The sequence below is a fragment of the Grampus griseus genome (assembly GCF_964374135.1).
Source record: "Grampus griseus genome assembly, chromosome: 20".
Taxonomy (NCBI): Eukaryota; Metazoa; Chordata; class Mammalia; order Artiodactyla; family Delphinidae; genus Grampus; species Grampus griseus.
The window spans coordinates 51,351,249-51,367,922 of NC_139014.1; the positions used below are offsets into that span (position 1 = coordinate 51,351,249).

General features: G+C 43.2%; 1 protein-coding gene across 1 annotated transcript in view; it reads right to left on the bottom strand.

The window, feature by feature from the left end:
* Window positions 1-15,416, bottom strand: part of VPS53 (VPS53 subunit of GARP complex) — a 125,588-nt gene extending 110,172 nt beyond the window's left edge. Inside the window, exons 1-4 of the mRNA XM_082678510.1 lie at window positions 15,213-15,416; window positions 13,202-13,282; window positions 10,041-10,090; window positions 5,821-5,887 (exon numbers count right to left, since the gene is read on the bottom strand). Of these exons, the coding sequence (XP_082534636.1) occupies window positions 5,821-5,887; window positions 10,041-10,090; window positions 13,202-13,282; window positions 15,213-15,299 (285 nt within the window). The 5' untranslated portion in view covers window positions 15,300-15,416. The remainder of the gene's footprint in view (window positions 1-5,820; window positions 5,888-10,040; window positions 10,091-13,201; window positions 13,283-15,212) is intronic.
* Between the last annotated feature and the right edge of the window lie 1,258 nt (window positions 15,417-16,674).

Here is a 16,674-nt window from a genome sequence, read left to right on the forward strand (position 1 = left end):
TTCGTGCCCCGATCCGGGAAGATCCCACATGCCGCGGAGCGGCTGGGCCCGTGAGCCATGGCCGCTGAGCCTGCGCGTCCGGAGCCTGTGCTCCGCAACGGGAGAGGCCACAACGGTGAGAGGCCCACGTACCGCAAAAAAAGAAAAAAAAAATGGGGAGAATTCTGTGCTGGATTAATTTTGTACAAGCACCACATTCTGGTTAGAAAAGGTCACGGACTAGACCACTTCAAGTCTGCCCCCATAGGGGGTGGTCGACATCGAAGGCTCTCCAAAACGTGCAGCAGAGTGCTAACCAGGCAGCGGGTGTTTCAGAAATTTCGAGAAACTAAAGCAACTGACTCACTGTGTCTTCAATTTCTAAATCACTCCCTCTCCACAAATAATTTTTGAGTCAGAAACACTGCTTTCCAAAAAGAACTTTTCTGCTAAAGACGTCTTTTAAGACACCACAAATGCGAAGTCAACACTTTCCCCTATTTACACGGATTACAAAGCATATCTGTTCAAGACGCACACAATCAAGATGAAATGTATAAAAGGAAAACTTCCTTTTGCCCATATTACTGCTCTCCCCTTCTGAGTTGTTCCCCAGAAGCTTCGGAAACAAGTTCTGAAAGCAAACCTTTCCTCCGTTCCAGGGAAGAGGGGAAACTGGGGCCTCTTGACCTAAAAACTCAACATTTTGGAACATCCATAATTCTCCCGAGTCCATGCCAGTCAAATGGAGTCTCTCTTTAGCAAACCACCGGCCAGCTGGGGCTGGACAGCAAGGCTCTCACCCCTAGGAGATGACAAGGACAGGACTCAAAAGCTCCCTGGAAAAAAAAAAAAAGTCTCTCCTTCAGCTTGCATTACAAGCTGTTGGAAAACACAGATGGAGGAGATGACAGGAAAAGCAATTACTTCTTCTGGGCTTCCTTTCTGTCTGGATGCTAAGGAGACGGATACCAAATTCCATCACAGATTGAAATGCTATCTAAACATTCTTGAAATGTGGTCTTGCTCTCTGAAATATGGCCTGCCTTTGCTGCAGCAACCTGTAACCTATTAACATGTGAAGGTGGGGAGGGCCGACTTTCCTCCAGGCTAATTCTGGGCCTGCCTCTCCAATAACGCTCGTTTGTGACCACAGGTTAAAACATAAATAACTAAAAGATATATATATCTACACAGCATGACCCAACAGAAAGTGCTGATGAATCATTCACTTTATTTTCACATTCTTGGAATTGTAAATACCTGAAACTCTGAAGTATTTCAAGGTTTCTAGTGAGCCTTTCTAAATATAGGTGGAAACACACTAAACAGTAGTGTTATTATTTCAAATAGTAGTAAGCTGGGACTAGTCATAAACAAATCAAGCTTTAAACATCTTTAAAAGAACACACACACTGGTCAAAATGATGTTTTATGGGAGAGGGCTTTCGTTTACTTACAAATAATAAATACTCTCCCACAGACCTAATATTCAATACAGTGGAATAAAATGTTATTGCAGGTGGCCTATGTGTTCTGAGAAATGCCAAGATGAGAGAGAGACAGCTTTTGCCTCAAGGACCTTATACACGAGCCAAAGGGACAAGATGTATTCACTGATAAGTCAGAGCAGATCACGAAAGCCAAGTCAAAAACACGGGCGCAGGACTGTGGGAGTTCGTGGACAGAGAGACTGTACATCTAACTGATGGATACTGGGATCGATTTTCTCATCTGTGAAATGAGAGGAGTGGACCAGATGAGTTCCAAGTCCCTTCGGGTTCTAAAACTCTGATTCCTTTGGTATATACTGTTGAGCCAAACAGAAAATTTCATAAAGGAAGTAGTGTTTGAACTGGGTATGATCTTGAAGTGAAGCTACTGGAAGAAAAAGAGGAGAGAGAGCATTTTAGGCAAAAAGAAGAACATAAGCACAGGTCCAGAAAGCAAAGGGCATGCTTGGGAGAGCACTAGGCTTCCAGCGTGGATGGGTCACAGCAGGAGACAAAACTGGAAAGGTAGATTGAGGCCTTCAATGCCATGCAAAGGAACTTGGATTGAAGTTGGTAGAGAGCCCACAGGGGTTTGTGGGCTGTGTAGATGACATGACCAGACGTATGTTGGAAAGTGAAAGAGCAGAATGAGGCTACAGTGTTGGCCGTCTACCCTGTTACTCTTTTTACGTCTAAGGGCCCTATTTACACAGGCCTCACCTGCCAGAGAGGTGACACTTCATGGGAGAGACCTAAATAAACAAAAACCAAAGCAATAAGGACTAAGAACCAAGCAAGGCCAGGAAATAGGATCAGTTGCGGGAAACTAAGATGTCTACACACAAATATTGACGATGACTACAAGGTAGACTACTTACAAACAGGCCAACGGAAGATGACGAGTAAGAGGAAAAAGAAAGTCACAAAATGTAGGAAAAATAGAGAAGCGGATAAAACTAAACATATAAGAGAAAAGGAAAAAGACTTATATAACACCTGTGAGCTACTAGAGGAAACCGGAATATGAGCGATCATAGCACTACACGCTACCCCCATAAAATCTGGGCAGCATAATGAACATTTAAAAAAACTGGCTATATACTAAATAATGTCAAAACAGGACAAATAACAGAATTGAGAGGCGCACACAGCCGACCTAACTGAATTACTGTTGAAGAGGGCAGGCCGGACACTGTAAGAGAAGACTAGACAGGGCACGATCAGCACTTCTGTTACGACAGCAATTCCGTAATAGGACGTCTAAGCAGAAGACTAGAATCCAGATGAAAAGGAAAAATGGTTAACAGATAATATCTGGCCCCCCAGTCACTGAAGAATACCTCTTCCCCGTACAATGCTTCTCCCCTGCATCCCCTTCCAACAGCCCTCCTTAGCTAGATCCAAAAAGAACTATAAAACTTTGAAATGAATCGACAGTTATCTGCTAGGCAACAAAACTAGGTATGAGGAATTATAGCTGTGTCAGGTTACTACTATCTCTCTCTCTTTTTTTTTTTTTTTTGCCATATATCAACTTTATTTCCATCTTGATTTCAAAAAAATTTTATTGAGGTAAAATACACATAACATAAAATTTACTATCTTAACCATTTTTTATTGTACAGTTTCATTGACCTGTTGTGCAACCATCACCACTATCTATCCCCATAATTCATCCTGTAAAACGGAAACTCTACATGTATTAAACACTAACTCCCCGTTCTCCCCCAGCCCCTGGCAACTACCATTATACATTCTGTCTTTATGATTTTCACTACTCTTAAGTACCTCATATAAGTGGAATCATCCGCTATTTGTCTTTTTGTGACTGGCTTATTTCATTTAGCATAATGTCCTCAAGGTTCATCCATGCTGTAGCAGATGCCAGAATTTCTTTCCTTTTTTTTTTTTTTAAAAAAATATTTATTTATTTATTTGGCTGTGTCAGGTCTTAGTTGCAGCACATGGGATCTTCATTGCTGCATGCAGGATCCTCAGTTGCGGCATGCGGGATCTTTAGTTGCGGCATGCGGGATCTAGTTCCCCAACCAGGGATCAAACCTGGGCCCCCTGCATTGGGAGCTCAGAGTCTCAACCACTGGACCACCAGGGAAGTCCCCCCCCACTTTTTTTTTTTAGAATTTCTTTCCTTTTTAAGGCTGAATAATATTCCAATTATGTACAGACCATATTCTGCTTATCCATTCATCTGCCAATGGACACCTGGGTCGCTTCCATGTTTAAGCTATTGTGAATAATGCTGCTATGAACATGGGGGTAACAGGTATCTCTCCAGGACGCTGCTTCCAATTCTCTTGAGTATATACTCAGAAGTAGAACTGCTGGATCATATGATAATTCATTTTAATTTTTTGAGGAACCACTGTATTGTTTTACACAGCAACTCTACCATTTTACATTTCCACCAGCAGTGCACAAGCATTTCAATTTCTTCACCTTTGCCAACACCTGTTGTTTTCTGGTTTTTTGACAGTAGTCATCCTAATGGGTGTGAGGTGGTATCTCATTGTACATTTTTTTTTATAAATGCTGTGTTTTTTCCCAAGAGAAACACTTTATTTATTTATTAATTTTTGGCTTTGTTGGATCTTCGTTGCTGTGCGCAGGCTTTCTCTAGTCGCGGTAAGCGGGGGCTACTCTTCGTTGCGGTGCGTGGGCTTCTCCTTGCGGTGGCTTCTCTTGTTGTGGAGCACAGGCTCTAGACACCTGGGCTTCAGCAGTTGTGGCTCGCGGGCTCTAGAGCACAGGCTCAGTAGTTGTGGCGCATGGGCTTAGTTGCTCCGCGGCATGTGGGATCTTCCCAGACCAGGGCTTGAACCTGTGTCCCCTGTATTGACAGGCGGATTCTTTTTCTTTTATTTATTTTTTACATCTTTATTGGAGTATAATTGCTTTACAATGGTGTGTTAGTTTCTGCTTTATAACAAAGTGAATCAGTTACACATATACATATGTTCCCATATCTCTTCCCTCTTGCATCTCCCTCCCTCCCACCCTCCCTATCCCACCCCTCTAGGTGGTCACAAAGCACCGAGCTGATCTCCCTGTGCTATGCAGCTGCTTCCCACTCGCTATCTATTTTACGTTTGGTAGTGTATATATGTCGCATGCCACTCTCTCACTTCATCCCAGCTTACCCTTCCCCCTCCTCATATCCTCAAGTCCATTCTCTAGTAGGTCTGGCAGGCGGATTCTTAACCACTGCACCACCAGGGAAGTCCCACTCTCACTGTACTTTTTTTTTTTTTTTTTTGGTGGTACGCGGGTCTCTCACTGTTGTGGCCTCTCCCATAGTGGAGCACAGGCTCCGGACGCACAGGCTCAGTGGCCATGGCTCACGGGCCCAGCCGCTCCACGGCATGTGGGATCTTCCCGGACCGGGGCATGAACCTGCATCCCCTGCATCGGCAGGCGGACTCTCAACCACTGTGCCACCAGGGAAGCCCTCACTGTACTTTTGATTTGCATTTTCCTAATGATTAGTGATACTGAGCACCTTTTCATGGGCTCATTGGCCATTCATATTATCTTCTTTGGAGAAATGTCTATTCAAGTCCTTTGCCCAGTTTTTAATCAGGTTGTTTGCTTTTTTGTTGTTGAATATTAGGAGTTCTCTAAATATTCTGGATATTAATCCCTCATCAGATATATGATTGGCAAATATTCTCTCCCATTCTATAGGTTGACTTTTTACTCTGTTGATAATGTCTTTTGACACACAGGTTACTGCTATCTTTTGCAGCAACAAAAGTAATATGAGGGACTTCCCTGGTGGTCCAGTGGGTAACACTTGTGCTCCCAATGCAGGGGGCCCAGGTTCAATCCCTGGTCAGGGAACTAGATCCCGCATGCGTACCACAACTAAGAGTTTGCATGCCACAACTAAGACCCAGAGCAGCCTAAATAAATAAATATTTTTTTAAAAAAACTAATATCAAAATCCCAACAACTTAGCAGATAGATAAATGCAGCAACCTTGTTGGGCCGTAGTACACAAAATAAAGGAGGGCTCAGAGACGTCCGACATTAAGGAGAAAGCCAAGGAAACTTCGGTTTTCTCATTTCAGCGTGCATTTAACCCTGGACCTGGGTGAGCTGTGCTACAATATATGCTTCTGGTCCAAGGGACGCTGAGTGACAGCTCATGGCTGGTCTGGGCAGCCTCCCCCTGCTACTAGTGGGACAAGTCATGCAAGTTTCCTGCTGTGTATGGGGCAGATCAGTTAAGGAAGTACTCTGTAAGCAGGCAGATCAATATTTTGGTCACTTGGTTGTGGGGTCTTGAAGAAATCGGGATATACTTAATACGAAGGAATAAGTTACTTACTTGCCGGCCATCCTGCCCCACATTTGTTTGACCTCTTACAACAGTTCGAATGCTGTCATCCAGTCTCCTAGCAAAAAAAGTTAAAGGATACAAATCATTAAAATATCTCGATTCCTTCAAGATGAAAAGACAACCCTCAAAACGGGAGAAAATATTTGCAAACGAATCAATGAACAAAGGATTAATCTTCAAAATATATAAACAGCTCATGTAGCTCAATATTAAAAAAACAAACAATCCAATCCAAAAATGGGCTGAAGACCTAAATAGACATTTCTCCAAAGAAGATATACAGATGGCCAAGAAGCACATGAAAAGCTGCTAGACATCAGTAATTATTAGAGAAATGCAAATCAAAACTACAATGAGGTATCACCTCACACCAGTTAGAATGGGCATCGTCAGAAAATCTACAAACAAATGCTGGAGAGGGTGTGGAGAAAAGGGAACCCTCTTGCACTGCTGGTGGGAAGGTAAATTGATACAGCCACTATGGAGAACAGTATGGAGGTTCCTTAAAAAACTAAAAATAGAATTACCATATGACCCAGCAATCCCACTACTGGGCATATACCCTGAGAAAACCATAATTCAAAAAGACACATGCACCCCAATGTTCACTGCAGCACTATTTACAATAGCCAGGTCATGGAAGCAACCTAAATGCCCATCGACAGACGAATGGATAAAGAAGATGTGGTACATATATACAACGGAATATTACTCAGCCATAAAAAGGAACGAAATTGGGTCACTTGTAGAGACGTGGATGGATCTAGAGACTGTCATACAGAGTGAAGTAAGTCAGAAAGAGAAAAACAAATATCGTATATTAACGCATATATGTGGAACCTAGAAAAATGGTACAGATGAACCAGTTTGCAGGGCAGAAATTGAGACACAGATGTAGAGAACAAACATATGGACATCAAGTGGGGAAAGTGGTGGGGGTGGTGGTGTGATGAATTGGGAGATTGGGATTGACATGTATACACTGATGTGTATAAAATGGATGACTAATAAGAACCTGCTGTATAAAAAAATAAATAAAATTCAAAAAAAAAATCTCGATTCCAGGTTGACCAAAAGAAAAAAAGCTGGGATTCCCTGGTGGCACAGTGGTTAAGAATCCGCCTGCCAATGCAGGGGACATGGATTTCATCCCTGGTCCGGGAAGATCCCACATGCCGCGGAGCAACTAAGCCCATGCACCGCAATTAGTGAGCCTGTGCTCTAGAGCCCACGAGCCACAACTACTGAGCCCGCGTGCCACAACTAATGAAGCCCGCGCACCTAGAGCCCGTGCTCTGCAACAAGAGAAGCCACAGCAATGAGAAGCCCGCGCACCGCAACGAAGAGTAGCTCCTGCTCGCTGCAACTAGAGAAAGCCCGTGTGCAGTAATGAAGACCCAACTCAGCCAAAACTAAATTAATTAATTAATTTTTTAAAAAGTTAGTAACATATCCATCAATGTTTGCAGATTGCAGCTACTTATTCAGAAGAAAAAACAAAGATGTCTGATGATAGGAGGAAGAGTGAGGCCTTGGACCTCAGTGAGGGAGCAGCAACAGTAGTGTAGAAGCCAAGCCCAGCACAGACTGATGAGTCGCCTTTGTTATTTTTTAAAAGGCTATTTTCACTTAATGTTCAGAGCCATTCAAAAGGACCAATGTAACTTTTAGTATTTGTCATGGAGTAAACCAGAAATGACAAAGTTGCTGAAACTTTATGGGAACAAGCCAGAGAATTCAAAGTAGCCCACACAAAATCCTTCCTCAGTAACATCCTAGGAACCTTAAAAGGGATGAGGAGCAGGTGCTGTATGAAATCCATGCCTCGCCACCTGGGCCCTGATCTGCAGGAGGCGGATCTGTGGCCCCCACTTCCTCTTTCTCCTGCAGCTTAACAGGGGCCATTTAATGGCATCTCAACCAGAGAATTTTATGTCAGTTTATGTCATTTATGTCATTTTTCATTTGAAGAACCGTTAAAGGTACGGTGAGAGAAGGCTGAAAATAACTGGCTTGCAAGTGATTTTCATTTTTGTTGTTGTTTTGGGATTTTTTTGGCCACGCCATGCCGCGCAGCATGTGGAATCTTAGTTCCCCCACTAAGGATCGAACCCGCAACCCCTGCATTGGAAGCATGGAGTCTTTTTTTTTTTAACATCTTTATTGGAGTATAATTGCTTTACAATGGTGTGTTAGTTTCTGCTATATAACAAAGTGAATCAGCTATACATATACATATATCCCCATATCTCCTCCCTCTTGCATCTCCCTCCCACCCTCCCTATCCCACCCCTCTAGGTGGTCAAAAAGCACAGAGCTGATCTCCCTGTGCTATGCGGCTGCTTCCCACTAGCTATCTGTTTTACATTTGGTGATATATATAAGTCCATGCCACTCTCTCACTTTGTCCCAGCTTATCCTTCCCCGTCCCCATGTCCTCAAGTCCATTCTCTACATCTGCGTCTTTATTCCTGTCCTGCCCCTAGGTTCTTCAGAACCTTTTTTTTTTTTTTAGATTCCATTTATATGTGTTAGCATACAGTATTTGTTTTCTCTTTCTGACTTACTTCACTCTGTATGACAGACCCTAGGTCCAACCACCTCACTACAAATAACTCAATTTCGTTTCTTTTTATGGCTGAGTAATATTCCATTGTATATATGTGCCACATCTTCTTTATCCACATTCATCTGTTGATGGACACTTAGGTTGGGAAGCACGGAGTCTTAACCACTGGACAGCGAGGGAAGCCTCTCGCAAGTGATTTTGGATCATGGGGGAATTTTCATTTTCTGTGCAAACCGTATAAAACTTAGTGGTCTCTACTACCGCTGTTACAGCTAAAGTCCACCGAAACAATCAACAGGTTTCTTTGTATTTATTTATTTTTGGCTGCATAGGGTCTTCATTGCTGTGCGCAGGCTTTCTCTAGTTGCGGCAACCAGGGGCTACTCTCCGTTGTGTTGCGTGGGCTTCTCAGTGTGGTGGCTTCTCTCGTTGCGGAGCACAGGCTCTAGGCACACAGGCTTCGGTAGTTGTGGCGCACGGGCTCAGTAGTTGTTGCACATGGGCTCAGTAGTTGTGGCGCACGGGCTTAGTTGCTCTGCAGCATGTGGGATCTTCCCGGACCAGGGCTCAAACCTGTGTCCCCTGCATTGGCAGGCAGATTCTTAACCACTGCGCCAACAGGGAAGTCCCTTCTTTGTACTTTTTAAGGCACCCAACTGAACAAAATATTAATGGCAGAGGTCTTCACCTAAAAACCCAAAGGTTGTCAGGGAAAAAAAAATCATCTCCTGGATTCAAAATGAAGGCTTCTCCTCATCACAAGTTAAAAACAACAACAAAAAAACTATATTTAAAGTAATAACATCAACCATTACAATAATAATTACAACAAACAAACTTTGAGTATCTACCATGTGTCAAAACTGGAAATTCAGACATGGATAAACCAGAATAAGGCTATTTGGCAGAAAGGACATCTGATGACCACCGTAGACATCCTAGATTAATCACAATGTTTAGTCCTGGGACACCACCCACACCAACCAGCAGATCTGACCACATTGTTAGCTGATACATGGCCAAGGGATATATAAACCCAGCTTCATATCTAAGCCTTGGGAATACAAAAAAAAAAAAAAAGGGTAAATCTGCTAGGGAAATAAAGTCACTAAAAATGTAGCAGAAATGCTTTTGTCTCCTTTTATAATCAACTGTTTTGAACAGCCTGTTACAGATTCCTTCCTTTTTTTTTCTTTTCTTTTATTTATTTTTTTCTTTTTTTTGCGGTACGCGGGCCTCTCACTGTCGCGGCCTCTCCCGCTGCGGGGCACAGGCTCCGGACGCACAGGCCCAGCGGCCATGGCTTACGGGCCCAGCCGCTCCACAGCACGTGGGATCCTCCCGGACCGGGGCATGAACCCGTGTCCCCTGCATCGGCAGGCGGACTCTCAACCACTGCGCCACCAGGGAAGCTCCTTCCTTTTTTTAAAATAAATAATTGAAGACTGATCAAAGAATCAAGTTCTTTGCCACAAGGCTCATATGGAAACCCAGAAAAAAATACTATTTTTAAAAAGATTACCATCTACAGCAAACTTGAGATTTTAGTGTTCTTACAGATAAGTGTGATCCAGAATGTGATTAACTAAATGAACAGCATACTTTCATTAATTATTAATCATCACACGGTGTTACTTACCTTATTTTCAGTCTAATTTTGTTCACAACTTCATCGATGTTTGCCAGAGACTACAATAAAGAAGGAAAGGTGCCAGCTGTTATTTCACTTCCTGGAATTCCTCTTTCCAGAGAAATGATGAACTGTAATGGCTATTTATGACATCTCAAAGAAACTAATCATACGGTATGATACAATTTTCACTTAAAAAAATATACATATAGGGAATTCCCTGGCGGTCCAGTGGTTAGGACTCCACGCTTCCACAGCAGGGGCATGGGTTCAATCCCTGGTCGGGGAACTAAGATCCCGCAAGCCTTGCAATGCAGCCGGGGTGGGAGGGCGGAGGAAGTATAGCCGGTAGTTGGCAACAACTGCAAAATTCAGCCTGGAATCTATCTTTCATAAATAAAGTTTATTGGAAAACAGCCATGTCCATTCGTTTACATATTATCGACAGCTGCCTTTGAGCTACGAAGACAGAACTGAGTAGCTGCAACAGAGACTGAATAATCCATAAAGCCTAAAATTGCTATCTAGACCTTTACAGGAAATTTCCTGAGCCCTGGTATATAGGATCGTGACAAACTCGTACAACAAAATCCTCATAGCAACAAAAATGAATGAATGATTACAACAGACAACAACATGGATGAACCTTACTAACATGATGTTGCGTGCGCACACACACACATATACACAAACCAGACACAAGAGCATATACTGTGTGATTGCATTTATAGTATTTCAAACGTGAGTGAAACGTTCTCCTGCGTTAGAAGTCAGGATAGTGGTTAACTCTGGGTGGGCAGTGACTGGGGGGGCAAGAAGGGGCTTCTTTATTAATGTTTTATTTCTTGGTCTGGGTGGTGGTTACCTGGCTTCACTCATTTGGTGAAAATTCATCAAGTTGTACATTTAGGATCTGTACACTCCTCCACATTATGTTAAACGTCAATAAATAAATACCTCTGTTTTTTATTTCGTGTCTAGGTCCATTAGAAAAAAGCCTGGAAGGATAAACACTATTACTTTGAGTCTATATTAGTAGCTGTAACCTATGAAATCAGTAGCAGTAGTTGTAATCTATGAAGAAGAGGGATTTTAAGTTTTTCTTCTTTTTGCCTATGAGTATTTTCTAATTGCTCTATATTGACAATGCACTGCTATTGCAATTATAATACAGTTATTTCTATTTTTAAGACAATGACAATAAAAACAAATGGACTAGTACCAATTTAGTGAGCTGAAAACATGAGGAAAGGGTGCCCCCTAATGGAATAGAGATGGTACAATTTTATAGCACCATTTTAACTGAAGTTTTCAAAATATAATTTTGTAAGTCCTCTTTCCCTCTCTCCCGATAGATATTTTACCTCAGAAGGAATTGGGGGTGATGCAGGAATTGTGCTTATAAATTGCTAGCGGCAACCTGTGCTGGCAGGAAGAGGCAGGAACCTTCCAGGCACAGGTCTGATAAGAGAACCAGGTCACACATAAAACAAGATGAAGTCTTGCCATTTACGACAAGATGGATGGACCTTGAGGGTATCAAGTGAAATAAATCAGACGGAGAAGCACAAATACGGTATGATTTCACTCATATGTGAAATATAGAAAACAAATAAACAAACAAATAAACAAAATAAATGAACAAGGGCTTCCCTGGTGGTGCAGTGGTTAAGAATCCACCTGCCAATGCAGGGGACACGGGTTCGAGTCCTGGTCTGGGAAGATCCCACATGCCACGGAGCAACTAAGCCCCTGTGCCACAGCGACAATGCAACTACTGCAATGTCCATGAGGTATATAGATGGATTTTGCCCAAGATTTAGCAATAGCTGAAAGAAATTATAAATCATGCCCTTACTTTCTATTACCTTTTAATTAAGGTCCATGAGAATCTGGGTTGGAAAATGGTATAAATCTGGGGTTGGGGAAATAAAGGTACCCCTGTGTCATAAATTTCCTGAATTACCTGAGAAACTTCACTATACATCACCATGGATGTCGGGACATAATTAGACAAGACATATAAGTGAATCTGTGGAACAACAAATGTCTTATGCTACCTTCAGTAGTTTAAAAACAAAAACCCACAAAAACTTATCAGGAAGAAGGGAGAACCGGGTGGTTCCCTATATACATAATTTTCAAATCTAACAATTTGTTGTGGTGAGTTAGCTGTCTTGATAGGCTGGGGTAAATTAAATCTTTTCGTGGCTAAAACTGCTATCTTTATACCATTGCTTCCAAATTTCTATCTCCAGCTAATTCCTAGAATTCATATTTCATAGAAAATGATGAGCTCTTAGGAATCCCCTGGCGGTCCAGTGGTTAGGACTTGGCGCTTTCACTGCCAAGGGCCCCTGTTCAATCCCTGGCCGGGGACTAAGATCCTGCAAGCTGTACATGGTGCAGCCAAAAAAGAAAAAGATGAGTTCTAAAGGCTATCTGTGAAATCTCAGAAAAGACAATCACACAGTATGATACCATTTTTTCCAAATTTATTTTAAAAATCAGCATGTCCATCAGAAAAAGTTTGGAAGGATATATGCCAAAATATTAACAGTTATGGCAATGATGGGCTCCAGACTCAAATATCCAACTATGTATTTCTACCTGGATGGCCCAAATATGTTCAAAACTGAGCTCACCTTTACACCCTAATTCTACCTTCTTACCACTAAAACTGGCTCTTCCTCCTTACTCCCAGTACAGGATAAAGGGGCCAACACCACCCACAGTCTGCTGGGCTAGAAATCAAAGTTCTGAAATTTACATCTTGAAATAGGAATAAAAGTAGCTTTCTAACTCCAGGCTTATCCTGCCTACCTCATTCCCATTTTTCCCCTATTACATTAGGAAAATCCTGTCTACTTCCCAATTTACTACAGAAAATTGGGGGTTGGGGGGCAACAGGACAGACGCTTTCAACCTAAGGGTATGATTTCTAATAATATGCTCACTATACAGAGAATTCCACACTAACACAACAACAGTATTTGGTATTAGCTAACCCTCCCCCCCCAAAAAAGAAAGCTGGTTACAACGGAGTCTAACTTGAATTTAACTCTCACTTGCTTATCAAGGTCCCTTAGATTATGTAGTATAACACATAATACATCATTAATATTCAGGATGAGCCAGAAGCCACTGCAAGAAGAAAACTCTATACTTACTTGCTCTGTTGGGAACAGGGTGTTGATATACTCCACAGCATTGAAATCTGCTCGATCTAGAGGATCCTGGCTTGGAAATACCTACATAAAGATAGAGAATTAAAAATCACCTATCTTTCTGCCTTGCTTTATGTATTATTTCTTTCCTCCCTATTGGTTGGTAAGTCTTTGGAAGGCAAAGACCATAGCTTTTTTTCATTTTACGAGGCTTAACAACAACAGACGCGCAATAAAATATCTAGTAAAGTAAATCTGTAATTTTCACATCTTAGTAAAACTAACAGAATGTGCAACAGTGAAAAGTTCCAGATATCCACGAAATCCCAAGGACAAGGTAAAATAAGTGGGCATTGTACACTATCAGATTAAGCCAGCGGATGACATGGTTGTATTAAGGGAATCTTGATAACAGACTTATTATACACCATGTCTCAGTGATGTCTCAGCAGTAGAATTCACTATGCATCAAAGCGATTATTATACTCAGCGTCAGGAAGTGGAGAACTGTCCATCTCTTTTACAGAAGAAAGCAAGCCACCTTCTGAGAAATATAGCTAACTCCCTTCAGATGTTGCAATTTGAAGAACATGTATCAAGGTGGGTTGCAAAGCAGTTAAGTGATCCCCTGGGTACTAGATTTCACCAGCTCAAGGCAGTTATTCTGGGAAGCAAATTCTTTTTTGAGGTCTTCTTATTGGAGAAACCTGTGCTAGACTTCAATCTTACCAAGAAATAGGAAAAACTGTGCTCTTCTAAAACCCTTGTCAAACGATAACTGACTGCATTATTTGTTTCTTCTATTGGAGCCCACTAGGTCCAAAGGGAATGAAATGTATGTCTCTGGGAATTCCCTGGCAGTCCAGTGGTTAGGACTCGTGCTCTCACTGCGCGCAGCCCAGGTTCAATCCCTGGTAGGGGAACTAAGATCCCACAAGCCCTGAGGCAAGGCCAAACAAACAAACAAAAAACAAATGAAGAAAGAAACATATGTCTCTTTCTGGCAGATGGAGGTGGGTGGAAAGCAGTGTGACTTGAACACCAAAACTTTTGCCTAATGGCCTGGCATCCTCAGGATCTGCCAAATGTGCTGTGAATGAGTAATCCAACCACTCCAAGGAAAACACACCTAAAAATCTATAAATGGGACAATACAAACAAATAACTTAGTACACTGGCAGACCCATAGTAAGTATTAATGGTCAATAAATATTAACTATCAGTAATAGAAGTAGTAATGTTTAACTTCAAAAAACTTCCCAGTGGTCATTAAGTATGGCTCACCACTCCTTTTCCTAAATCCCCTACACCAACTTCTTTAAGGGAGATTTTTCTCCCTTCATCAGGAGCGATACCCTGTACAAGGGTCTAAATTGCTATTTCTAATATCATCACTCTTAAAAACTCCATACGCTTGAAAAGAGAATTTAGTCACCTAAAGAATTCCTGCAGGGAAGAGAAGCCACCTGGGAATATTCTTCAACCTAACCCAAATTAATCAGCAGCAGGAATTCTCAACTAAGTATGGTAAAGGGTTTTTTGTTTTTTGCTTTTAACCTTTGCCCCTCTGCTTTGCGATATGCTTCAAAAATAGAGGTTACCTCCTCCCCTCAATTCCGCGTCACTCACAAGGGGCTAGATGGAGAATCCGGAACACTGCGACACCAGCCTGATAAATGAATGAACAGCCCCGCAACCCCCAAAACCTGAGGTTGCTACCTATGAGGTCCCTTTTTCTAGGTGCATCCTTTCAGGAGACACAGCTCCTTTACCCAAACCCACCAGGACGCCCCACCCTCTAAAGACAATCAAGGCCTAGAAAAGATTCTCTCCCTCCTCTACATTCAGAAACCCCTTCCCACCACCACCTCCCACCAAAACCTTTCCTTGCCCTTCTGCGCCTAGCTCCCACGTCTCCCACGAAGACCGCTTCCCCGGCGTCCTACCCCATGTCCCATCCCCAGAGCTGCCCCAGCCTCCACACTCTCCTCCCGTCGAGGGGCGGAACGCTCACCTGCTCGATGGCGAGCTGCACGTCGGGCGTGAGCTGCAGCACGGCTTCCAGCTCCTCCACGAACTCCAGTTCCTCCTCCTCCATCATCCTGCCGCCCAGCTCCCTCCCGGCGCCCACCCCTACCCCGAGCCGCACGTCCTGCAGCCACCCACGCCCCAGAATAGCAACCCTCCAGCGGCAGCGCTCCAGACAGCCTGGGCTCTGTCACCCAGTCGGGCACTTCCGGGAAGCCAGGCACTTCCGGGATCCGGGGCATTCTGGGATAGCGGAGGACTGACCTCTGGTCCCAAGGAGGAGGTGTTCCTGTCACCTCCCGGAGTCTCCCTGGGCAACCCTGTAGTCCGGCGGCCCCCACCTGCCCTCACCCCTCCTTAAGATGGTGGGGACCCGCTTCACCTCGCCGAAGGCGCCCTCCCCACTTGGGCCCTGGCGCTGGGGAGGACCCGGCCGCTCCGGCAGGACCCCCCAGTGAGGGTGCGCCCCAACACCGTCGCGATCGAATGACAGCAGCTCTCACGGGCCGCGAGGCCGGCGATCCTTCTCAGGGGCCCCTTGCTCAGTGGCAGTAGGTGTCCCCCCAGCCATCGGGGGAGAAATGACCCCAGCTGGTAAGTGGCGATGTTGCCAAGGACAATTTGTAGGATGGGAATTTGTCCACTTGACAAGAGTTAAATTCCCCGTGTGCCAAGCTTCTAGGCAGCATTTTCTGGGGGCGTCCGCACCTTGCTCAGTGGCAGTAGCGGGGGCGCGGAAAAAGATCCAGATTAGGCAGTGACCCGCCCTGGGGAAATGTTGACTTTCTCTGAGACTGAGTAGCTGGAGTCGAAGTCACGGTCCACGAATGATGAGCTGTGTGATCTTGAACAAATTACTACATCGGCCCTGCTTACCCTGCAAGGATGCGGCGAGAGAGAAAAATTAAAATTGCTATGCAAATTTAAGCTAATAATACAGGTAATATGAGTGTGTCTAGCCCTTATGTACCACAAAGGAAAAAGCCAGGTCACCCTGTGGAACCACTTTTCCTCCAGACACAATGAGATAATTGCAGACAAGGGAAGAGTTGTTTTATCAGTTAAACATGGTAAAACTCCATGATGAAGTGTCCCTGGCCCCAATGAGCTTTTTTTTTTTTTTTTAATCAAAATTGTGGTTAAAAAAAGATGGGAGCAATATAATTTCTAACAGTAAAGGAAGGCTTAAAAATATAAATTGGTTACATAATAGAATATTACTGACTCAAAATCATGGTTTTTGAAAATTATTTAATGACATGGGAAAATGTGCATAATATATTTCAGAAAGCAAAAATATACAGCATGGTCCCAGTTTACATGTGTATGTATTTTGTGCCTATAAAAATTATAGCAAGAAATATTACTTTTCTGCAGATGATGGAATGTATTCTTTGCACATTTTCCCAAAATGTCTATGAGCCTGTAGCATTTTTATAATCAGAAAT